This window comes from Calonectris borealis, chromosome 3, assembly GCF_964195595.1.
Source record: "Calonectris borealis chromosome 3, bCalBor7.hap1.2, whole genome shotgun sequence".
Taxonomy (NCBI): Eukaryota; Metazoa; Chordata; class Aves; order Procellariiformes; family Procellariidae; genus Calonectris; species Calonectris borealis.
In genome coordinates this window covers 78,837,846-78,863,910 of record NC_134314.1, presented here as the reverse complement: position 1 = coordinate 78,863,910, position 26,065 = coordinate 78,837,846, and the positions used below count along the sequence as shown (strand labels likewise).

General features: G+C 37.7%; 1 protein-coding gene across 1 annotated transcript in view; it reads left to right on the top strand.

Annotated features, from left to right (window-relative positions):
• Positions 1 to 25,758, top strand: part of PDE10A (phosphodiesterase 10A) — a 190,354-nt gene extending 164,596 nt beyond the window's left edge. Inside the window, exons 16-22 of the mRNA XM_075146315.1 lie at positions 1,838 to 1,988; positions 5,068 to 5,223; positions 8,472 to 8,644; positions 10,656 to 10,767; positions 15,265 to 15,345; positions 19,807 to 19,895; positions 25,556 to 25,758. Of these exons, the coding sequence (XP_075002416.1) occupies positions 1,838 to 1,988; positions 5,068 to 5,223; positions 8,472 to 8,644; positions 10,656 to 10,767; positions 15,265 to 15,345; positions 19,807 to 19,895; positions 25,556 to 25,673 (880 nt within the window). The 3' untranslated portion in view covers positions 25,674 to 25,758. The remainder of the gene's footprint in view (positions 1 to 1,837; positions 1,989 to 5,067; positions 5,224 to 8,471; positions 8,645 to 10,655; positions 10,768 to 15,264; positions 15,346 to 19,806; positions 19,896 to 25,555) is intronic.
• Positions 25,759 to 26,065: the final 307 nt, after the last annotated feature.

Here is a 26,065-nt window from a genome sequence, read left to right as displayed (position 1 = left end):
GACTTGTATTTAATTTCTGAAAGAACAAAACTTCTCCACCCTCTGAAACAAGTACAGCTATTTTAAGACTAAAATTTGATTTTTAATATATTGAGGAGTAAGGTTGTACCTTTAAGTATACACCTATGTAACATATAACTGTCCTGTCCAGGAAGGATTTTGGAGAAAAATCTATGATACTTGCTACATTTTCTTTGCTCTCATGAAGAAATAATCTTTTACTGCTTTAATCGAGTATACAAAATACAGCAGTGGAGGAAGTAATAGTATTCTACGTTGAGGTAGCATTGATTTTCCCTTTGGCTACAACTGTACTATTGAGTTGATATTGGATGTAGATGGAAGTAACTGTTGTGATATTCTGAATTATGATGTACTATTTTAAACAGTATTTCTAACAATTGTTTTAGAGCTGTCTGACTTAACTCTCTAGAATAAAAAAAGAAAGCCCAAAGCTTTTTTGAAAGACAATATACCTCCGTTTTTACTAATGTCAGACTAAGGCTAAGAAGAACAATTACCTTGCTCAGCACAAAACCACAGAAATATGTTTTTCTATCTAACTGGCTCCATATAGTAGATGTGTTTACATTTTTACGTACGGGTCAGAAACATTCAGCTTTGTTTTCTCAGCCCTCATGCTAGAACAAAACTAGAACATTAATACTACTTCCCTGAGATACCCAAGAAATTATCGAAACATGGAACTTAAAAAAAATCAAACCGCAGTAACGGGGAAAAAATGAGAATAAAGGAAAACTGATCTGCTTATGAGGGAGAAAGTCAGTGACTTGGGACTCTGGCATCTTCAGTTCAGTTCTGGGCTCAAGTGCCCTTTTCACCCCGGGCAGCTCGGATTAGGTAGTTTAGAAAATTTTACTTGGTATCTAATCTGTGCCTGAATTTCCCATCTGTAAACAAAAAGTATTCAGCTTTCCTTTCAAAGGAGCATTGGTAGATAAAGTCTATTAAAGATTGTGCAGAGCTCTGGTACTACAGAATATGAACTCTCTCAGAGGTGTTTTTGATGAGCACATAAGCCAAACATAACAATTACTGTACTACTGTTTTTTATTATTACCTTAGTGAAAATACTCTTGATCATAAATTCATTTTGCTTGTCTATATTAATAGCAAAAATATAAAAAAAAATTCTTTAAGAAGTAATCCCATAAATGCTATACATTTGGATCATTTTCATGGTTGACTGGCAATTACTTAACAAAATATTGTTTAGTGAAAAATGAAGAAACAGTGAAATGTGAATTTCTGTTCATTTGGCCAAACTGGAAAAAAAATCTTAAAGTCTTGGAAAAAGTAAAATGTTCTTCTTTTCACGATGTCAATATGGAGCATCTCAACTTCTTTTATTCAAAACAACTTACGCATATGGTGTTTGACTGAAATTTTAATTTAAACAGGATTATTTCTTCTGTGTCATTTGCTTAAAAAACCTTAATTTTCTGTTTCGATCACAAATGATGTTTTCAAACGGCCCATTAGATGCAGAGTTTTACTGTTTGGCAGCTTGAACAGATAACAATATAAAGGAACCACACTTCAAGTTTCTGGGAGCAGGGAAGGTTATGCAATTGTGTTGCCTGGGCTGGGTGGCTTGACTTATGTTCCAGAACTTCACAGATTGAACTAAGAGCATTGTCAGCTATCCGCGCTCCTCTGTCCTTGCCAAAACTTGAATGACTCTTGTAATCAATGAGTCATCCACAATGAGAGTCAATCCCAGCAAGAAGAGTAAATCAAAGAGCATCTTTTCTCCTCTGTTGGTTATTTTTCCCATTCTTATTTCTTGTCTCTGACCAAATTAATTTCTTTCTAGCTTTGAACTTGAAAAGCTATGCCGATTTACTATGTCTGTAAAGAAGAATTATCGCCGTGTGCCCTACCACAACTGGAAGCATGCCGTTACTGTTGCACATTGCATGTATGCCATACTTCAGAACAACCAGGGGCTTTTCACTGATCTAGAGGTAGGTGAGATGATTGTATCAGACCTCATCAGAGGTATCAGCCATCGCAGAAGTACATTTTCTATGCTAGAGTTTTGCTGTCAGCTTGGGCAGAGTGTATATAAAGGTCCCTGCAGAGAAACAGGGTAGAAATGAGAAATGAGGAGAAAGCTTGAGGAAGGAGAATTATTCAGATTCCTAATCCTAGTGTTTCCTTCACGTTTTTCAGGTCTGCCCACTGAAGAAGCAGTAGCAGATTTGCTATAAGTCCATGTCCACATTTTAAGGTTCTCCCTGCCCACTTACAACCACAGTCTTTATTTTAATTATTTAACTAACTGTCAGATCTGTACTGAGGGGAGGGAAACACACTGGATCTTGAACCCTGTGAGGTCTGGGAGGTCCTGAATAGGAGGAGAAGGGTTGCAGAGGTGGTTGACATATGTGAGTAAAGGAGAAGAGTAGAAAGGATGGAAGGAAAACAGTTGTCCCGATGTGCTAATTCACTGATGAACTTTTATTATACAACAGTTTTCCTTAGCATGCAAATACATATTTTAAAGATAAATGCATAGTGTTTAAAAAAAATCAGGAAAAAACCACTTTGAATAGATCACTAACTGGAAAAGTTATAGTATAAAATGGAAGGCTTAGAATGGTTAAATGTTAATATACACTATAAAGAATTGCCACTTGTTTTTTTTCTGAATTATGGTAGGTGCAACTGGGAGTGCTATCTATTATTAATACTACCTGAAACTTCTGACTGGGAGAACCTGTTTTCAGTTATGTATAACTTTGCCAAATACTAGCCATTTGGGCTGTAATTTTCCAAGCTCCATGACTTCCTCAAGCTGATTCATTTGGGGAAATTTCAGCCAAAATTGTTTGGCTTTTTTAAAGAAACATGCTAGGAGAAATCAAGTTTTTGTTCACTGTATCAGAGTAAAATAAAATTTGGTGATCTTTCATTTGAAAAGGTCTAGTTTATTCTGCTGTAAAGCAGGGACTTGAAAATTGACACTGAAATAGGAAAGGGGCATTTGCCAGGCATATGCTGAAAGCTGGCAAAGCTATACAAGTTTGAAAAAATCAGTATTCCTTTAACAACAAAAATCTGTGGATTGCAGCCTCGGGAATATTTAGAGCTCTGATTACATTCAGTACTAACCAAGTAGTGAGCCCCATCCTTTTGGAGACGCAGAGTAAGAAAGACAGGGAGAGCAAAAGAGGCAGCTGTTAAGAGAGATGGAAACAGTCTTTGTTCCCTGCCAAACTCCAGCCAGCCTTCACCTGTTTGAATGCCTTATCCCAGTCTATGTTCCAGCTCTTTCTAGCAGTCTTCTCTCTTGAGACTGGAGATGAATCCAACAAGAATACAGGAAACTGCTGAAGGAAAGTTTGGGGAACTAGGATGGGCTGGTCTCAGGTGAGGGATAATGACATGAACCTCAATAGACTTAGAGGCGGGAGGAGAAGTATGAAACACAGTAAAGGGGACTCTGATCTAGAGACAAATAGATCCAGCAGTTGGCAGTGGCCAAAGAGTTGGAATCCAAGCAGGGACAATGGGTACAAAGTCAAGAGCACTGGAATTAGGCACTGTGTAATCCTGAAGGACTGAGACAAGAATGACTTCCTGGGACGTGGAGACTGGGACAAGCTAGAGAAAGAGAAGCATCTGGTACAAGGGACAGACTGATGACAATTGTAAGACTGGAAAAACACAGGTTATACAGGATGCAACAGGAGGATTAAACTTGTGGGGGAAGAACAGAAAAGCTCATGCCTGCTAGATCTGACATGTAGCACAAAGGATTCTGAGACTCAGCTTTCTTTTGCTGTCAGAGACTGTTTTTTAAGTCTGTTGGTTACACGTCTTGCCCCTCCTGACAGTAGTGAAAAGGGGATACCAGCTTCCTACAGCTGTTACTGCATGACTTCAAATAATATAGGTGTGTGTTACGTTCCACTTCTGCTGAGGATCTGTGTGGACGTGTGCTGCTGCATTATCTGTTTTATTATGTGCCTTTTAAAAACGTACTTCACAAGATGCGATATTGAAAAGGCATCATTAAAAATAAAAGTGAAGGATTTAAAATAAAAGCGAAGGTCTCAAAATCAGAAATACTGTTAAGGTTGCTACAACCTTAATTCTGCACATTGTATATTTGTGATAAAATCTATAGTTACATCATTGTTTGCTATTTTTCCACAGAATCACGTGCCTTTTAGTACAGTATACAGGTTGGATGTTGCTCACTTAATAGGAGGTTAATCAGTAGTCTTTTTCTGCTTCATTTTATAGGCTTGTCCTTGTTTACTGAACACTCATCAGAACCAACTATAGGACAGAGCTGTTAAGAATATAAAGACATGTTTGTGATACTCCATGCCGACAGTGACTGCTTCACAAACATTAACGAATGTGTTTTCAAAACACACTTGCTGTGTGAATAGCTTTTGCAAGTGTTCACGTATTTTGTGTGTTGAAAGAGAGATTTCAGGGACTCCATTTCTTCAGGATATTAAGAGTTAATTAAATAAAAAAGTCAGTTACCGTCTTACTTTGTTTGCAATTGCTGTTGTCCAGCGTTTCTGTAGCTCACATTAGTGACTTCCTAGGAAAAGTTTCACCTAGGAGACTTGGTCTCGAGGAGTGTTGCAGAGGCAGGTCTAGCATCGGACTTTGGTGCAGCTGCCTTGACCAGGAGATCATATATCTTATGTATTTCCTCTCCCTCAATAACTGCACTTTTTATTTTTTTAAAAAACATGGTAAGGATTCAGTGGATGACCAGACTATCTGTTTAAAACTCCGATTTCTTCCTGAAGCAGAATCCCTGCAATAGTATGTGATTGTGCAACAATGCTTTTTAAATGCATATTATATAAAAGGTTTGAATTACAATTGGACCAAGAATTTTAATTCAGCACGTCCTCACTTCCACGTTTCTCGCAATTTTAAGGATGTTTCTCCATGTGCTTTTTGGAGGCAGTGTAAGCATAGTGTAATTTTTACAGTATTTTGGGAAGAGAGTGACACCTAGGGGCAGGAAATCCATCTTACTTTTCATGTTTATCTCAATTTTTTTTGTAGCGAAAAGGTCTTTTAGTTGCATGCCTGTGTCATGACCTGGATCACAGAGGTTACAGCAACAGCTATCTTCAGAAATTTGATCACCCCTTAGCTGCTCTCTATTCCACGTCAACAATGGAACAGCACCACTTCTCGCAGACTGTGTCCATCCTGCAGGTAGGATTATTGAAATTGTATCTTCTGTGCAGTAGAGTCCAGTGGTGGAAATAGGAGTCACATCATTACCCAGTAGATTTTCTGAAGCATGCTTAATTTAATTTCTGGATTGTAGTGCTCATTTAGAAGAGTGGAAGATTTATTACAGCAAGCCGGGTTCCACAATTAGCAATCCAAGCATTCAGTAATAGTGCAAAACATAGCTTTCCCAAAATCTTGATCTTATAAAAAATATTATGTATTTGAAGGTCTTTGCTCATGGCCTTCCTTTGGAGCTTTTAGCTTCTCAGTCAGTGAGGGTTTTTCCTATGACCATATGGAATAGGAACTTTGAAAATGAAAAATCAGTTTCTCGCTTACTTAGATATTTCCGGCATAATGTGCTTTAACAAAGTCTTCAACCATCCTGAAATCCTGAATAAAAACTCAAGTACTGGCAAAAGTTTGCATGAGAAGCTTGAAAACCTGCTGTAATAAATTCCGTGAACGTTAAGTGTGTGGCATGAAGGACGAAATGTTAATTTTGCACGCATGAAAAGTTTAAACTTGTTTCATTATGTTATCATGTGCTTTTTTATTATTCAGCAATTTGGAAAAAAAAAACAAACCTGAGTAAGGTAATATTCTATGAAAGAGAGTTCCTAATGTGAGGTAATGTGTCTGTATGTTCAGTGAATAGAAAACTACAAGAAACCATGCAGGCACATTTTGGGAAATCCAGGTGTGCTACTGACACACAAGTATTTTCTCATCAGTGAAAATTTTTTTCATGCTCAATTAAAAGAGTGAGAACTCTCACCTATGAAACCACTGCCAATCCATAACATACTTGTGCTCACTGATTTTAGTTTACCATGCACACGCTCAATGCACAGCCTTACCATGCTACTGGGCCACTAATTCGTTGTTAACTTTTCTTTCTTTCTGGTCTTTCAGGGGGAAGATCTTTATTTTCTTAAATACCTAACCACCTTTTAGGAAACATACATATTCTGTATTGTATTCAGAAGCACATCTTGTGATTATGGTTTTAGGTATCTCATACATTTCATCAGAGAATGGAAGCTTTATCTCTGAATGCTCCTCCATGTAGGAGGGTGTAATTGAATCCTTCAGTGGTGGTATGGCATTAGATTTTTAGTATTCATTTTTCATGTGAGTTTGTGCACAGTGAGCAAGTTCCTCAGTCATTAACGCTTCTCTGTCCCGCTAATGGCTATGTGAAGCAGACTTCAGTCATTCTTCAAAAGCCATTTTGCATTTTTCCTGCAGAAATGTTGTAATCGGTGAAAGTCCCATTTGCCAAGAAGGCAGGGAACCCTTCTGCTTCCCTGCTACCTCCTAGCCTTGGCCTTCGGTGGGAGTGAGGAGAGGGAGATAGGTGGTCATAGCTGTAGAGTGGATTCGGACACTGGCTACCCAAGTGCCCCATGGGTGGTGATTAGCAGCAAAGGCAGATTAGAGCAGCCTTTTGGACTTGCTGGTTTTTGTTTGAATCAAAAAGCCTTACTGAATTCCTGGACTGTTACAAAAACAAGCCAACCAACACACCAAACCCTTTAGGGTTTATCTCATTGAGTTTTAATTTTATGTTAGTAACCTGCAGTACTTTCCACTGTTTGAAACTTTATAGCTGCTTTGCTCATCCACCTGCAGTTCTAGTGTACACCATACTTACGAATACAGAGGATTCTATTCACTAGCTTTAGCTCAGCAGGGAAAGAATAAAATCTTAGGAGCTGTACTTTGTATGTACTACTCAAAAGCCTAAGTGACATGCTCAGAAATGGCCGCTTCTGTCAGTACTTAACAGAATCAGTTCTTTACTAGTAGTATGAACAGATGCTGTCACAGTGGTCTTTCTGATAGTGCAGCTTCTAAAGCCTAAAGAATAGAATCTAGAATAATTTAAATATTAGGACAAATAGCCTATTCTCGTGGATTAGGCAGCAAGGTTGGGGAGGAAAGGGTCTCCAAATCCCTAAATCATGAAAACTAGTAGAAGTAATTTCCTGCTCCCAAAGTGTTGATGGTGGGTTAAAATGTTCTGAACTTTTATTTTAAATATCATGTTCTGTGACTTAGGAGTCTGTCAAAGGAGCATTGAGACATAGACGGATTGTATTTTCTATTCATTATTCACAATAAATCTACTTGTCCAAGTAAAAATGTTGGAAAATGACATTTACGTTCCGGATGGTGAGAGAAACCAAACCTATTTGTACCACGGAGGATTTATTTTGAACAAATTATGTAAATGCTTGACAAAAGTCAGGGAAACTTTTTATGAGCTTCAGCCCAAATGCCAATTAAATGTCAAAACACATCTGCCTTTGATATATTTAATAGTATTTTCTATTTGTGAATGTGCACACCTTGACATGGCTGGCTCATTCTTTCTTATTTTTCTCTATTTCCTCTCAACAGTAGGAAGACTTTTGACAAGTTGTTTTCCAAATCTTAGAGACAGTGAATAGTGTTGACTTTTCAAAATGTGATATAGCTTCATGAGCGATCACAGTACATGGATATTGTCAGTTAAATGCGCAATAATACATAGTGGAAATTGAAAAGGGATGACAGTGGCATGCTGCCAGAGCCTCCATAGTGGAAACCGTCGTCTTTAGTTTATGAGTCAGTCAACTCATGGTTGAACAAAGCAGCTCTTTCCACTAAATGTTCATATACATTAAAATACTGTAATTAACTTTATTTCTATAGAGAAAATTGTATCAGTAAATGCAGCAATTTCAGGCACATTTCATTTGGAACACTATGAAAACAAAATCATTTTCGTACTTTAACTTGGATATTTCCTTATCCATATTATGTGTTATGCAGTATCAAAATTGTACTTCAGAGTGAATCAGACACTCAGATTACCAACTTGTCAATGCAGTACTCTGGATCAGGATTGAATCACAAGTTCCCAAGCTAATACTGTCTGGAAGTGCTGTGTCTGTAGTGCTTATAAATCAGAGAAGAAAAAGCTAGCAGTTTTCTCTATTAATATCTTTAGGCTTCAGAAAGAGCAGTCCCAAAACCAAATCAGTGGCTTAGTCATAGGTTTCATGACAGTATTTAAAAAGGAAAGGTAAAAATGGGAATTTCAGGCTGTCAACATTTGAATTTGCAACAAAAAATGTCATGGGGCTGTAAAACCGTTGTAACCTGTCTGGTGAAGTAAAGGCTGAAATCATCTCAGAATTAGAGCTTGTGCTTTTTATTGGTTTTTTACTTTTTCATAGCTGGAAGGGCACAATGTCTTCTCCAATCTGAGCTCCAGCGAATATGAGCAAGTACTTGAGATCATCCGGAAAGCCATCATCGCCACAGACCTTGCCCTGTATTTTGGAAATAGAAAACAGCTTGAAGAGCTGCATCAGACGGGAGCATTAAACCTTAAGAACCAAGCACACAGGTAAGTAGCAAAGCAGTATGAGTTCACTATGGCATTAGTCCTAGAAAGAAAAACCTTATTTTTGCAAAAAAATTTCTGTGTAATTTTCTTTCACGTGAGATTTCTAAGACCAGCTGTGTGTAAAATTCCAAGTATGTAACAGTAATTTCCATTGTTTTATATTTGCATGTCACTGCCTTTGGATGTCATCTGCACAAGTTCAGTGACAGATCATCTGCAGATGAAAGTTAATAGACAGGCAGTTCGGTGGTGGGGAAGAAGGTGTAGTGCAATAATTACTTAGCTTTATTTTTATGTCAATATTTTTATTATTCTGTCAACATGCTTTTTTGGAAAGAATTCTGGTCAGATCTCAACCTTGGTGAATTAAGATAGCTCTAAGTTTTAAAAACATACAAGTGCATATATTCATATTCATAAATACATGACTCTCTTTGTCCACATAAGCAAAACATAGTGCATCCTGGATGAGAGATGTGTCTTGCAACAGGCTTCGTTAAAGTGCTCATGCAGCCCTTCAGAGCTTCTTTACTGGAAAGTGGATCCTGTCATTAATCTAATGCAGGGAAAAATTAGAGGCCTGACATGGGAAAATACTGAGTCATGATTCTGATTTCTTTTCAAAAGGAACGTTAATACTTGGGTCTTCTTTCTGAGGAGTTTTACAGGTTTTTGCCAGTAGTTTTGAATAAATTATTAGAACACTGTAGGAAGGGCAGTCTTTAAAAGCTTATTTCCCAGTGTGGAACTGAAGCTTATCAGACTTGAATAAACCTCAACATTTTAAAAAGACAAAGATATAGTAGCTCCTGATAATCTTACAATAAAATTTACCAGAAATCTTGAATTTAGGGTTTATAAAATTTAAATAGGATCACGACTATTTAGTGTGTGATTGCATATTTTATTATGGTTTGTTTTTTTTTTCTATCTTACCTGCCCTCAGAGCATTTTCAGTGCACAGCCACGTGCCTGAAGATAGGACATCAGTTTGTAATGTGGCCAAAGAATCCAAGACTTCTAATTGGTATCTGTACATGCAATGGAATGCTAAATTTGGCCCTTACGTGGCTGATGAATCCTCTTTCTTAACTCAGGGGAATTGCACTTTGACATTTATCTATTGATTATATTGTCTATTTATGTATTTTCCCTAGTATATTTGTCTGTGGGTACAGTTTTAATGACTGCCATCACATTGGCATGCAAGTTAGCAAATTGTGTGCTTTTTTCATGGAATAGATGTTATTAACAAAGATGCAGGTGTCCTTAAGTGTCATCTTAAATTCTCCATTGGGTGGAAAACATGTGAATTCATTCATTAATTTGCCAGTTTTCTTTATAAAACTTAGATTCATAAACCATAGGTTTGGGTAGTAGACGAGCACTAGAAAACTGTTTAAATAAGATTTTTTTTGTGTACCTTATTCTAATAATGATTATAATCCTACTGATGCTGTTCAGCTATTCTGTGAACAGGTTTGTCAGTGTATAGGACAGAGTTACGTGTAGGATTCTTGTTCTCTCAGGGTTAGACTTCATTCCAACAAAGCAATGGCAGAGTACCTTGAGGTAGATGCAGAACTAGTTTTTCCTCTTTTTGGAGCATGTGTTCCTCTCTCTTCGAAGAACAGAAAGAAATGCAACAACAGGATATGCCATCTTTCTTTTTATAGACTTGTACTGTGTCTTCAGAAAATTAAGGAGGGGCACGTGAGTGTTTTAACAGGCAGGCATTCTTGTGTACTTTTCTATGAATGTGATTGTGCAGAGGGTGGTCAATGAACTCTGGTTGCAAACAATGCAGGGAATACTACAGGGAATATAATATAAAATTTGTGTGATGCCTTACCAATGAATCATAAACAAGTGAAGAAGAAACAAGCAAGGTGGAAGAAATTTTGTAGTATATATATACTTCACTGCTGATTGAACTGAGGAAGGGCAAATAAAAACTTTGCAGTGTGATTATTCTTTACCAAACTTAGAATTTACTGTTATTTTATTTTAGAGATAGAGTGATTGGTCTGATGATGACAGCTTGTGATTTGTGTTCTGTAACAAAGTTGTGGCCAGTTACCAGACTGACAGCCAATGATATATATGCGGAATTCTGGGCTGAGGTATGTGTATTTCTTTTGTTTACTCTCTTTATAAATGGAAGTATCCAGGAAGAAAAAAACAACCATAAGTATTTTTCAATCGATATCTTAGCGTGCTTGTTTTAAAAAGTATTCATTGGTGCATGCACATGTTCTGTTGTTTACTCTGAAGCTATTTAAAGAGCTGAGTTAGCATCCTAATTTTCAGACAGCATTTCTTCTCTCTGTTAAAGATGAATTTAGAAAGTATGTCCTAACATGAAGTGACCAAGCAACAGAACACAGAAGAAAATCTGTAAGGTTTTTTGATTCACTGACTGTAGTTTTGTGAAGAATCTATTTGTATTCTAGAAATCCAAAATATGAAACCAGCTTCCAGGTCAGCTGCCTTGAAACACACTTATAAAACTGTAATATGAGTCCAGGAAATGCTAAAGCAAATACGACAAACCTTAAAATTCTTCTGATCCGACCATTTGAATCTTCTTTGTAAGCCAGCTCAACAACTGGGTCCCAGAGAGCGCTGATTTTTTAATATACTAAAAGTTACTCCACAGATAAGATGTACTGAGAACTGAAACAAGGCATTGAGCTGTGTAATGTAATCATGTTCTTAAATAAAGATGCAATCTCTTACGTGTCTTACGCTGAGGATTAAATGTTCTAATCGTTTAATTTTTAGAGTGGAAGTGACTACTTTAGGGATAAGGAATAAATTTTGAGGGTGTTGCACAGAGTTGAATTATGCAGTGTTAGAAGATGCGCTGTATTTTCAGAACTCCTATTGCACATGTGTATCATAAAGAGTTGTTCTTTTCTGTTATGTGCCCTGTGGAAGTCTGCAGAATTCAGTGGGCTTATTTCTGTTTTACAGGGTGTAAAATGGAAATCAGGCCCACAGAGTTGATGTAGCATGCATATAGTGTGGAGATTGTTGTCCTGCCTGTTGCATGTTCACTATGAAATTCAAGATGTGCATGGCTTGTGGGTGTTTTTTGTATTCACAAGTTCTCATTCTCTCAATTATGAACAGCCCAGACTACAATAAAATATTTGACAAATGCAGACTGTATAAGCTCAAAGATCTAGTTCAGTACTCTCTAAAATGTCAGCACTGTAAAGTAAGTGTTCTTATAAGTGATACAATGGAGGTATAATGTTGATGTGCCTCAGTGATTACATACTCAACTTTTTTGCTTACAAGTAAAAAGACTTTTTAATGCAAATCTTGTGAACTCAGTGGAGCAGGAAGGATCAAACTGATTTTTCCTATAGTAAAAAAGGAATTATAGACATAATTGAGCCTGCCCAGACTTTAACCTGTTTTGTAATCCAAGGATGAGTCAATAAAGGTGGATCTTGTTATATTGCTACTTCATGGAGAAAATGTAAATTAGAAGCTATTGACAGAAATTGAATTCTGTAATTGGTGTTTTACTGAATCCTCTTTAAGAAGAGGTTAATTGATACATGGCAGAAGTTGGATATGTTGTGATCCAGTCAGGATGGTTGACAAATCCAGCCACAGGTCTAAATGCTTCTGGAAATTGGAAAGCTGGAGACAGATACAGAGAAAATCCTGGGAAAGCTAAACCAATAGAAAGTTTAGATTGTGTTTCACTGCAGAAATTGATACTTAATTGGGGAAAAAGGTAAACTTTAGAAAAGTGTATTTGACTAGATTGAATGAATCGTTATGTTACAGTTCTAAAAGTAGGATAGAATATTGCTTCTAATTACTACTTGAGTTCATAATATGTTGAATGATTTAATCAGAGCATTTTTATATTTCTTCTTTGTGTAATCATTAACTAAAACAATAACTGCAGAAGAGGTTGCAGCAATTTTGTGGTATGTCATACTGATCTTTTTTCATTGAAAGAAGCCCGGTATAGCTAATGTTTTCAGCTAAGATCTACCTTGATATTGCTCAGCATGAAGCTTTCCCACAGTGCTACAACTCAGGCAAAATAATACGTTTGCTGATCAATTATATAGGATTACAAGCTTGTATAAGATTTGTCTGCTGTGATTTTTTTTTTTTGTGAGATATGAGACACTAGGCAGTTGTTAAACCCTTCCTGCAGTATTTTTTTAAGAGACTTATAAGCCACTTATTATAGCCATACTGCAAGTATGATACAAACTTCTTTGCTTAAAATTTCAACTTTAACTTTCTGATCATGATTATAACTATGAGGATAAAACCAGTATTTTTTACAACAGTGTATCATATATGTGTTCACACATACTGAACAGAAAAACACACTTGTGTTTCTGGTGCATGCGTTCCATCTAAACGTATTACTTTTTTACTGTAAGGGTGGTCGACCAGTGGCACAGGTTGCCCAGAGAGGTTGTGGAGTCTCCGTCATTGGAGGTATTCAAAACCTGACTGGACACAGTCCTGGATCACCTGCTCCAGCTGATCCTGCTGGGGTAGATGTGTGGGTTAGATTGGATGATCCCAAGAGGTCCCTTCCAACCCAAACCATTCTGTGATTCTGTGATACCTTTTTCTTTCAAGGTGAAATGATGAACATGAAGCTGAGCTTTGGTCAGTTTTGGCATAATCAGTCAGAGGCTGGACAGCTTCCTCAAAGCTCTGACTTCAAGTGTTTCTCAGGCACTTGATATGATGTTAATCAAAGAGCTTAAAATCATATGATGCTAAATGGTTTAGTGTTGAGGTTCTTATCATTGAGACTATGGTAGCTGGAGACAGTCCTGGGTCGATCAATTGCAGTACTTCAAGCAAATGGAAAAAAATTAAATACTATTTACCGGGAGCTTATAAAACCAAAACTGCTTACAGTTCCTAAATAACAATCCACTGAATTGCTGTGCTTGGAATTGTTACAGGCATCTTTTTTTTATCAGCTGAGGAAGGAGGCCTTTCCTTTTGTTTCTTTCAAGAGTAAAACATCTGACTGAGACTAGATTCGATGATTCTAGCCTCTCTAACTACTTGGTGAAAGAAATATGTGATATGAGAGAATAGTACAGACACCAATTCACAAATAGCTTCCTGATTACATCTCTTGTTGGTTAATTGACCAGGATCATAGTCAATAGGTGATGTTGAGGCCAAATATGCAAGAGGGAATTGACTTCCAGAAGCCCCAATCTTTTCTACACTCAAGGTAGTTGCAAGGCAGTCAAACAGAAAGATGCTCTGCTCAGACCAGAAACAATTTATTACATTGCAAAATTCTCTTTGAGTAAAGGTGCCAAAATCCAAGGGAGGATCCACTTGAAACGTGGCTTGATAAAATCTTATGAGAAAGATATAATAAATTGTCTTCTGGAGATGCCTTCACTAACTGTAGCAGAAACATAGAACACGGGTTTAGGGAACATCCCAAGCTTTCAGATAGCTAAACCTCTGTGAGCTGAATCTCACATTAAAGGCCATGGATAAGCAAATATTGTATGAGCAGTTATCCTGCATAAACTTTCTCCCTAATTAAGGTGTATTGGGGCTGGCGGGCATGGAGTTAACTTCCCCCACAGCAGCCCATAGTGCTGGCACTGGCTCTGTCGGACATGGGGGAAGCTTCTGGTATCTTCTCACAGAAGTCACCCCCATAGCCCCCCCGCTACCAAAACCTCGCCACGCAAAGCCAGTCCATAAGGTTAGCAGTTTAAAGATCACATTGTCTTTGGAATCTCAGACATGAGCAGTAGCCAAAAGCAACCATTGCTACAGCTGTAGTTGCATTTATAACCTCAAGATTAAACATCCGTGGTGTTTTGACAATGCAGTTGAGGCATAAGACTTGGAAAACTTCAATTTGCTACAGAAAGTAGCCAGCTACTTACGGATTTTTAAGGACTAATTGTGTTCCGGCCCAGTATACTGCTCAGAGATGTGTTTTGGCTGCTCTGCTGGTAATGGGTGAAATATAAGGAGACAGTTTTCTCTTGTACATTACATATATCTGATCTTTGGATATACTGCATCTTTCCCAGTATTCCTCTTATGAATGTAGAGGGATAACATACTTAAAGAAAAGAAGGCTGTTTGACAGGCAGCTTCTTCAAAGCAGCATGGTCAAAAAGACTGGATTGTTGACAAAGAGGGCACATTGTAAATTCATCTGTTTCACTCAGCTTTTCCTTGGATGGGTGAGTTGTGGTCTACTGGTCATTGTATTATAGTGCTTTAAACAGGTAATGTTTTGAAAAATGAGACTAACTATGAATAGAACAGAATAGAATGAACTGATTTCTTTGGTTTTATTCCTCCAGTTGCTTTTTATTATGGAGATGCCCTTGGAAACAAGGAAAATGTGTGTACACTGACTCAAAAACTTTCAGGATCTGCTATTTATGTTATCGTTCAGGTGAATGTATAAAATGAGCCCCTCCTTAGGCAGTTTTCTGAGATTAGACTGGTACCATACGTTATTTTAAATTCTGGATTTTTAGATTGACATACAATAGAAGATGGAAATTAATTCAGATCTCAGTAGTCTTGCTTTTTGTTTCCTAATCTCTCTCTCTGCTTTTCTCCAGGGTGATGAAATGAAGAAAACAGGTATTCAACCTATTCCTATGATGGACAGAGACAAGAAAGATGAAGTCCCTCAGGGTCAGGTATGAAGTCTCTCTGTAAAATGATACATGTTTTATAGTGTTAATAAAACATGTATGGAAAAAAATTTTATATATTAGTGAATATTTCATTTGACTTTAGGGTATGTGGGCTGCTGAATTCTATGTTCTGCACGCGAAACAGGGTTATTTTTTTTTAAGTAGCAGTGGGAAACTTATTTTCAAAGACATTACTTAAATGACAATGTGCTCTTTGCTGTTGTCACCTGTTCCATTCTTTGTACTTGTGACTCTAGCTAAAACCACAATCACCTACGATTTTGAGAAGTGTCAATAACACTTTTTCAACTTAGTAAGTGGTTGCTACAGCCCTTAGCTGAAAGGTTTCACTGTTTTATCCTGAATGCAAAATTAACTTCATTGCCTGTTCCTGGTTAAAATATCCAGGTTCAGATTTCGAAATATTTGTAATTTTAGACCAATACTTCTTCACTGAATAACTATAAACGCTGTTTTTTGACATTCCTACAAAAAAAAAAAATGTGAAGAGTTTCTTAAGGATAAGCAGTAAAGCGTGTATTTCTAAGAGCGTCAATTGTCTGTTTTTCAAAGTCTTTGGGTAGTGATTTTCCTGTGCCCAAATGTGCAGAAATGAATGCTTTTTTATGCTTTCCCTAGGAAAATTTGGTATTTTGTAAACATAAATCTGAGGGGGGAAAAAAAGGTCTTTGAACTAACCTTTTTGGGTAAACGAAAAAGGTAGCTTGTCCTTTGATTATCTGAGCAGAGAAAAAGAAATTTAAATTGTCCGTTGTCCATTCATATACACATATATGTATAAGTTTTTTTGTTTTTCTTTTTATTTCAGTGGCCTCTGATGCTTTGTCAGTAGTTAGCACTTGCAAAATATTTAATGAACTCTAAAATCAACAATAATATTTAAAATAAATTAGAAATGACAAAGTATCACAAAATCACTGTAGATTAATTACTTGGTAAGCAAGACTATGGAAATTTTTATATTCTGATACTTTACTCCGTATTCTCTATCATATATTAGCATAAAAACTATTGCCCTTATTATAGTAAGGAATTAGCAGTTAATTTACTAAATTTGTGTGTTTAGTATAAGCCTAAGAAGAGAAGAAACATTCTTCTGCATTTGGTTTATTTTTCCACACGCTACATTAGTTATCTTTGAACATCTTGAAAAGTACACAATATTATAGTATGTAGTCATCCTGGCATTTGTAAAAGAATTGTTAATGGGGTGAAAGCACAGATATAAGAAATAAGCTATTTTTTTCTCTTTAAAACGCAGTAAGTATTCATAGAATCATTAAGGTTGGATAAGACCTCTAAGATCATCAAGTCCAACCGTCAACCTGACACCACCATGCCCACTAAACCATATCCCTAAGCGCCTCATCTACACGTCTTTTAAAAACTTCCAGGGACGGTGACTCAACCACTTCCCTGGGCAGCCTGTTCCAAGGCCTGACCACTCTTTCAGTAAAGAAATTTCTCCTAATGTCCAATCTAAACCTCCCTTGGCACAGCTTGAGGCCATTTCCTCTCGTCCTATCGCTGTTACTTGGGAGAAGAGGCCAACCCCCACCTCACTACAGCCTCCTTTCAGGTAGTTGTAGAGCGTGATGAGGTCTCCCCTCAGCCTCCTCTTCTCCAGACTAAACAGTCCCAGTTTCCTCAGCCGCTCCTCATAAGACTTGTGCTCCAGACCCTTCACCAGCTTCGTTGCCCTTCTCTGGACACGCTCCAGCACCTCCATGTCCTTCTTGTAGTGAGGGGCCCAAAACTGAACACAGTATTCGAGGTGCGGCCTCACCAGTGCGAAGTATTGTTCCAGGTACTGTCTTCATCAGGTTCTTTTTAACTTTGTGCTCTGTTTCATGCTTCTTAATAGTATAACAGTAAAATATTAAGCAAAATAGGACGTTAAAACCAACTTCAGTAGTATAGTTGCAACTGCTGTATCTTACAACAACGTTACAGCAAAATGTGAGATTTAGGACATATATAATTCTGTGAAAGTAACCATTCCTATATTTATGTAGAGACTGAAAAATTTAATAAAGCATTATCATCCGTTTCCTTGGGCTCTAACAAAAAGCATTAATGAGTATTTTTATGTGGATTTTAATTAAAACATTAATACCTTATTTAAATAACAATGATGTTTAGGAAATGAGGATTTGTATAAACATGTAATCTCTGAAAAAAGACTACTTCTGCCTCAAGTACTCATCTTTGATGAGAATAGCTTGTACTTAGCTTTTCCTCTCACTTGGGTGGCTGGAACAGTTGGTCTCTGTTGTGCTTTACACGCTTTGCAGCACAACTCATGTAAGGTCTCTGAGTTTGGTGTCTTCCTACTGTGGAGCCTGCACTGCAGATTTGTTCCTGACTCAGCAAGGATCCCATCACCGTCTTTTCTGCCCCTCCTTTTGGAACCTGTGAAGAAAATAGAAATGCAAAAACTATGCAGTGACCTGAAAGCCCTTTTGATAAACAAGTCAAGCCAGCCTGAGTAATGAAGGGAGAGAGAAGGAACAGTTCATGTGCTTCAGCCATTCAAAGCTTATCCCAGAAATACAGTTTTCAGGTTGAAAATAAAAGGTTTATCATCATTAACATCATTAAAGATACAGCTCTTAAAGCTAGCAGTATGTTTAGGATGCACAGTTTGAAGAGTCAGGAACAATTTATTTCAGAAACAAAAGATATTCTTTAGTTCCTCCTTCTTATGCATCTTAAGTTATACATACACTATCTTTCCTGCAGTGACTTCAGTAGATTGCTCATATCTGAGTGAACTCTAGGCTTTCTGTCTAGCCACAGCAACATAAAAATCAGTCTGGAATAATTTATTCAGATAGCCTAAACCTTTTACAAAAGGGATTTGTGTGAGTTTGCTCTAGTCAGAAATGAAATCTTTTGTAAAGGAATGTTTTTAGTTAGCTTAGCTTTATTCACAATCTAAATCCATTGAGCCTTCTAGGGTTTTTCTTCCTTGAATGATGTGCATTTTAACTTAAAAGCTTTCAAGACCTTAAAGGACACATTTTAAATATGAGGGTTCTAAAGAGAAGGTTGTTTGGAATATATTGCAGATGAACTTAATTTGGTTGAAATCTTTTATGTTTTGCAATGGCGACACACTTCTCATTGAGCCAGAAAGTCTACAGCGTGACTGTACCTAAGGTCCCACGTAATTTTTGAACTATGGAAGTAATCTGCTATTTTCCAGTGAAATAAAATATTCCCCCTTAAAAAAAAGAAACAAAAAAGAAAAAAACATGTAGGAAGAAACCAATGCACTATGCAAAACAGCAAACGTTTTGTTGATGAGCAGACATCACAACTGTGTGCAGCCTTGCCTTCTCACCAGCTGCAGTTTCTTTCTATCAGCTACATCATGATTACTTCAACTCAGACTGTTAGGTTCTCAGGTCAGAAAATGTATCTTTTTCTTTTTTTAAAGTACAGAATGGACTTGGTTACATAGCAGTATGAGAGGAATCTCTGTATTGATGGAGGTAAAGACAAGAGTTGCTCTTCAATTTCTGAATAAGGGCTAATGTTTAGACAGTTCAAAAGAGACTTCTTATCAAATGCTTTGGTCACAGTACAATACATGGTATTTCACTAAGAGGCATTTAAAAACTCTACCCAAAGAAAGGGATCATAGTGCACTACTGTGACTATCATAAGAGTCTAGGATGAATGAGTGATGTTATAATGGATCTGAATTTAACCTGTCATCGTTGCTAATATGTAAGTAGCATTTTTTTAAAATTTCCTCATTTCATGACAATTCAGCTGTGACATGGTAGCTGTCATAGGCCCCTAAGCCTGTATGAATCAGATATCATTAAAAGGGTGCTTATTTGATGTTCTCTAAATAGATTTATATGATAATGGTAAAAATATATCACTGAACCACATACATGAAAAGAAATTGCAAACCAATTATTGATCACAGTGCACACTTCTTAGAAACTTTCCAAAGGTGCAAAGCCCCTCGCACCTCAAGTAAATAGAGCTATGGAATACATACTTTGGAGGACATCAAAACAATCCAGAATCTGACCATAATTTCATCACAAGAATAATGTTTGCAGAAATGGCTCTGCCATCTGCACCTACCTCCGGCCACTACTGACACCCACCAAAAAGCCAGACAGATCCTAAGCAAATCAATTGAATCAATTGAATAATAAAGGTCCTGTAGAAAATCCTATCTGAAGCAGCCATATTAGTCCTAAGAGAGAGGCACGTAAGCAACTTCTAATTGCCAGAGATTTCATTGTTAATGCTTCATTTTAAAGTATTCGGATATTAAGATGAGATGCAGAAGTATGAAATACCAACGTAAGTAGTAATTAAGTAAGTAGTCAACAGCTTTGAGCTAGTTGGCTGTTAACTTTCAGTGTTGTAGTTTGGCAACATTTAACTTTTTTTTTTCATTGCTGTTTTTCATAGATTGGGTTCTACAATGCTGTAGCCATCCCATGTTACACCACACTTGCACAGATCTTTCCTCCAACTGGGCCACTACTCCGAGCATGCAGGTGAGTAAATGCCAGTTTTTGCATAGTGTGTAGCTTGGTTAAAGAAAAAGCAAACATGCTTTGCAAGTTTATCTGGAAATACAGACTTTTAATTTTAGAATTTGCATGCAGATAAACAGGGATACGCCTCTCACATTAATCTATGCAGAAACCCAGAGGCAATAACTACTGGCTGGGACTATCTACAACGCAGATCTACAGACACAGCTGATTAAAATGTGTTTGACGCCAAAAGCATTTAGAGAAAAACAGTGCTTATATATCCCTATCTAGGCTGGTTCAGTGAAGTTTCCCTCTCTGTCCTTTTTACTTCAACGTGGTTCTCACAACTAAGATTGGCTAGAATTCTGCTTCATTAAAAAATGTGGTTTTGGCATGTGGTTTTATTTCATGTCAGAACATTTTTATTAAAAAGTAGAAAATGAAAGATCCCCAGAATATTCAGTAATTGGGACATAAGGGTAGTACCACTGGCATGTGGGAGAGGCAAATGTAACTTTGCCCTATCAGTCAGTTGGGATGTAGATTGGGTCTTCCAGAGGAGAGTCTAGGGTCCTTAACCAATTGGCTGCTTCTACCCTGGAATGATGGTGGATCTCTTTGTAGGTAGTTCTGTCCAATAATTATATCCTGGACCTTAGCAATCTTTCCTGACAAAATTTCTGTTGAAACCATATGCTTCATGAAAATGTTCCAGTTTCAGGTTAATCAGTATTCTCTAAGGAAAAACAGTTGGTTCATAAAATGCCAGCAATCTTTAGTCACATCCAGGGAAAAGAGGCCTAGTTTTCTATGCTTTTACTAGCACCTCTCTCATAATCTTTTTTCCCTCTTGTGGTACTTAAATTCTAGCTTCCATTGAACTTTTTCTTTGTCCTGTATGGCAGACCTACCTACTCTGTCACTTTCCTGATCCTGTGCACTAAGTGATCTGTGTGAGGTAACAGAAGGATGCCCACTGTGTACAAAATGCCATGGAATTTAATGTAGTGGTTAGCAAAATAATTTCATTTGCACCCAAACGCTATTTCATATAGCTATGAGAAGAATACGTAGGTCTGTACCAGTGGGAAAAAGGACTATCTTACGAAAAACAGTGAGTATCTAAGGGCCATCATTAGTAGTCAGCTGCCTCTAAGGTCCCACTGCTGGGCATAGCTGTGCAACGCTTACATGGATATGGAGGGAATATTAAGTAGGATTAGAGACTATACCTCTGTAGTTGTTACATTAATGGGGCTACAGCTGGAATCCTGTTTAGTGTCTGTGCTTTAAGAAGAGTAGGTAAAGACACTAGCAAATAAGAGAAGATTAAGAAAGAGCTTAAAGAATGTTTTGAGACCTTAGTAGTGAGAGACTAAAAAAATCCGATACAATGTATTTAGTTTCTCTAAGAGAATGACTTTATCAAAATCTGTAACTGTCTCCATAGTATGTTTTCTGATTAGACAATTTAGCAGGTAAAGACAACTTGAAGCCCAAAGGTTCAACCAAGGAATATGGTGAATGTCTTTTTTAGCATTTGGAATAATGTCAGTTGAAAATCTTAAACCAAAGCTAGGTATACTTTTTAAAAGAGAGAGCTAAAAGGGATACAGGTCTGAGGCACAGTTACTGTGATAAAATTGCCAAGGCCTGTCTTTTCCAGGCAGTCAGGCTAGGTGGTTCTTATAGTAGTGTCTTTCATCCTTAGAAGCTATGAAAGTAACAATGTCTGGTAAATATTAGGCAGTAATTTGTTATCCTAAATTGAATAATGTGGAAGTGTTCATAAGTGCATATTTCAGTGGTTCCATCCGTTACAATATAGCATTAAACTCTTCCCTAGTTTCAAAATGCTGTAGAGTGTGTTACTATCATAATGGTATCAAAGTCCAAATCCTGTTTTGGAATTCGGAGTTACAGTACAGGGTAGGGATGTGTACTCCCTGAGCCGTGTTGACCTAATATATATGTGATAGTTTGATTATAGATAATTGAATAATGTGTACTCTGACAAATAAAGAAGAGTTGCTTTCAGTGTGAAATCAGAGAATGTGAAGTAAACTACAGAACTGCTTGTAATCCTTTCAGTCTTTACAAGGTCGTGAGTCATCCAGCTGCTTTACTGAGAGGTAGTCTGAGATCTTGGAAGTTAGAAAACTTCTTTCTCTTTGTAATCCTTGCTTGAAGGCATGTTGCTTCAGCTGTATTGATGGCTGAAAGCTAAATGGTCGGTTATTAAATCCATGTAACTGGAACACAGATTGTGCTTTGCGTAACCATGTTTTCAGTCAGAAAGAGTTTTGTACTGTTTACATGGGCTAAACAGCATCAACTATAATACCCGCCATTAGAAATGCAGGAACGCTTATCATGAGTGTTTCCAGTTATTTGTTTCTACTCAAGCTAACAAATATTGTCCAAACTGCTTTATATATGTGAAAATTTTTATTTCTTTTGTATTACTTATTTGTCAACATCTGGGTGTACTTTTACTCCCCAAATCAGTATCTAAATGCTTTTAACATGAAAATGTCATGCAGAATCTGTATGATTAATAAAGTAACCTCAGCGCTGGATGTCAGGAAAGTTCTGTAACTAGCGCAATCAAATGGGAGGTCTTAAAAACGGGTTTGTATTTACTGTAGAATCATTTGCATAAGCCTGCCAGTACTTTTGGTAAGAATTTAGCATTGTTATTCCACATAATGGGAACTGAGGCTTAGAGAGGCTAGGCTGAGTGCTTAAGACTGCACAGCATCTTTTTCAGGAGCAGGGTTCTGGGAAGACCCATGTCTTTTGATGTCTAGCCACATGGATATCCAACTGAGGCTTCTTTGCAAAAGTGGCTTGTAATACTTGATGGTCCATCTTTCAGTACTCAGCTGAGGAGATTTAAAGTTGAATTGCAGAGTATCAAGCACCCACATACATACGTGTTCTAGATGAAAGGTTCTCCATGCTTCTGAAGATCAAGCATGAACATCTTTTCAAGAGTGGGTTTATCTGCAAAAGGTGTGATGTCTGAAGTAAAAGCAGTCAGACTCCTGGCAGAAGTTGTATGAACTTTTTCTATTCTAGAAATTAAGTTTGTTGTTTGGAATTCTAATTGTAGTTATAATACTGATACTTCTGAAAGCTACACGGGCACAATCTCCAGTCTGGGCACAGCTCTGTACAGACACAGCTCCCCACCTTGCTCTTGTGCATTCCTTAATTTAGATTGCACTGATGCAGAACTGGGGCACAGATGTGTGGATGGGGTTTAAGATCTCCATAAGACTAAAGAGCTTCCTGAAAATCCACACCCTGGCATTAATTCTTCTGAGGAGCAGTTTGATAGTTTTAGCTTAGCCTTGAAATTACCCTCTGCTGTCTGTTTGAGGGGGCTGAGGAGGGAGTGCTGAGACTTCAGACTTGGAGATGCAGAGTAGGAAATCAAGAACACAGATCTAACATCAACTCCCCAGTTACTAAAATGTATGTTATTGCAGGGTTTATGTTACTCCAGAGTGTTTCAAATAACTGATTTTACACTACACTTTTTTTTTCCTTTATTTTTGATGGGTAACAGTTATTCAGTGTGATGAGACGAATACAGCCTCGTTGTTTGTTACTGCCTCAGCTGCTGACTGAACCGATTTTGATATCACCCCTTCACCAGTAGTGCTCGTTATTGGAACGCAGTGTCTAAGTTGCCGTGTCCTTGAGTTGTTTGGAACGTAGACACCAGCTGCAAATAATAGCAGCAGAAGCAGCCAAGGCAGCATGTCAGCATCAAGGTTTTTATTTTGAGAGCCTCTGGGCATTTATTCCGGACACTTAGGAGCAAGGGCTTCATTGGGAGCACAAAAGCAAATGAATCGTATTATCTGCATCTTTACAAAAAAAAAAAAACTATCAGTCACTGATTTCCCTAAGGTAAGGTAGCTAAGAATCTAGAAGGTTTTTTGTCCAGTAATTTATTCCACATTTTTAAATACACTCTTGTCATTCTGTGTAGATCAAAACTACCAGCCACCTGTGTTACAGTGTTCAGAATAAGTTCTATGTGTGTTTTGTAGCCCACGTACTCAATAGGCTTACCAAAGTGGCAAATCTATGATAGAACATTTATTTAGAGGATGAAGTGAAGTGATTTATTTTTTTCCTTTATTTCAGACCAAATAATTTTAAACAATTTTCCATGTGCTTTCAGGTCTCTCATTTCTTGCTGTAATTGATATAATTTTAAAATATTTCGGCTGCAATTCTCCTCATTACTTTCCCAGTTTCAAGATAGGGACCTCGAAATAGTGACGGTTCAGTTTTTCTGATCCTTAGTGCCTGAGTGTGTTGGCTGAGATTCAGCGCCGTACTAACGCTGGCTTCATGACTTCCACCTGCCTGCAGAAAATGGTGCAGGTGCTCCCCTAGAGGGCACCAGCTTTCTTCGGTAGACTCCATCAGAGCCTGCCGTCCCCCATCCCCAGAAAATGCAACGTTTTCCTTCTTACCTGTTCACTGTGCTTTCAGCTCATTATTTGCTGTTTTATCAACTGTTTCAGCAAAGCTGTGACATAAAAATCAGAAGAGTTCTGCCACATAAATTCCAAAGTAATACGGTAATATGACACATAGCATGTAAGACCTTAGTGCTTTAACGTTCCTGTGTGTTTACTGAAGACATCTAAGAACTGTTGTTTTAGTAACTAGGTATCTGATAGTATGAAATTGAAACAGTTGAGGCTGCTCTCTCTCTCTCTCTCTGTCTTTGAAGACTGACCGCTAGATTTGGCCCTAGGTTGCAAGTATGGTCCAATATTGGATATCATCAACATAGACTTGCAAGTTACTGGAGTGCTGCTAGTGTACAGCAAGTAAGATTATGGGTCTGTACTCCCTTCAGATCATTAGAACGTTACCAGCTTAATTTCTCATCATTTTATGGCTTGTGAATTAAAATTTGGACTTGGGAGTTGGCCAGGCTGTGAGACACTACAAAAAATTTCTGTCTTGAGGAAGGGGTACTCTTTAAATGTGGTAGATTGATAGTATGATCACCACATTAGTAATTGAAAGGTGATACTATGATGTTGGCATGCAACGTTTTATACGCTGTCAGGCAGCCCATGTGCAGGAGTTTTGGAAGGCTTAATGCACTTCTGTGGTTTCCAGTGAAGGAAGTTTCCTGGCAAAAGTCCCAATCTCTGTGGTGGTTTTGAAAAGGGCCAAAGTACACTGTGGTAAAATCCCTGAAGTCTGAAGCGACGAAGGCTGCTTGTCTCCAGACTGCTGTTTCAGAGTCTCTGCAGACATGTCTCTGTTGGGTCACAGCTGGGTTTTCTCTGCAGCCATGAGGGCTAGAAGTTTGTAACGGAAGCAGGTGCTAGTCAGTAGCTCCAGGGCCCGTTCTGGGAAAGGTATGCCATAGGCTTATATATAGTCTTATATAGTCTATATATAGGCTTTTATATATATATATATATATATGCGAGCCACACGAAATTACAAAACGGGATACCTGAAGGTAAAGGATGAAATAATGTAAAGATGATAAAAGCTTGATGACATACAGGTACTTATATAAAGCATAAAGCTACATCACAAAGTACAGTACAGCAGACAGCATTGTTAGGAAGAAATCCTAGTAAACTTACGAACAGTGCTTTACCTCTTTGACTTTTTTGCATCTCCAGGGACAATCTCAACCAATGGGAGAAAGTAACAAGAGGTGAGGAAGCCTCTATATGGATTCCCTCCCAGTCCCTTGCTCCGGGGACCTCAGATTCACTTCCTGTGAAGATCGATGACTGAACAGCAGCAACAGATTGCTTTAACCTGAAAAGCATCCCTTCCTGTTTTGGGGGTTGTTTTTTGTTTTGTTTCATTTTTATTTGGGAAAAAAAGAAAGGAAAAAGAAAAGCTACAAAATGCTAACTGAGAAGCAGATCTGCCTAGGAAGGTAACACCCTGGGAGTTACCTCAGCTAAATGACTCTGGCAGCCAATCTCCTGACCTAAGCCGGTGACACAACGTGAACAGAAGGAAAACGACAACCCAGATGTTTTGGAATCAGCTATCAAAAGAGAACTTAGAACTTGTGAATATAAAAGACTGGCCTTATCTCATGGGCTACATTGCTGAGGCCTTAATTTAAAACTGATGGGGGGAAAATAAAATCTTAGGGGGTACTTCTAAATTGTATC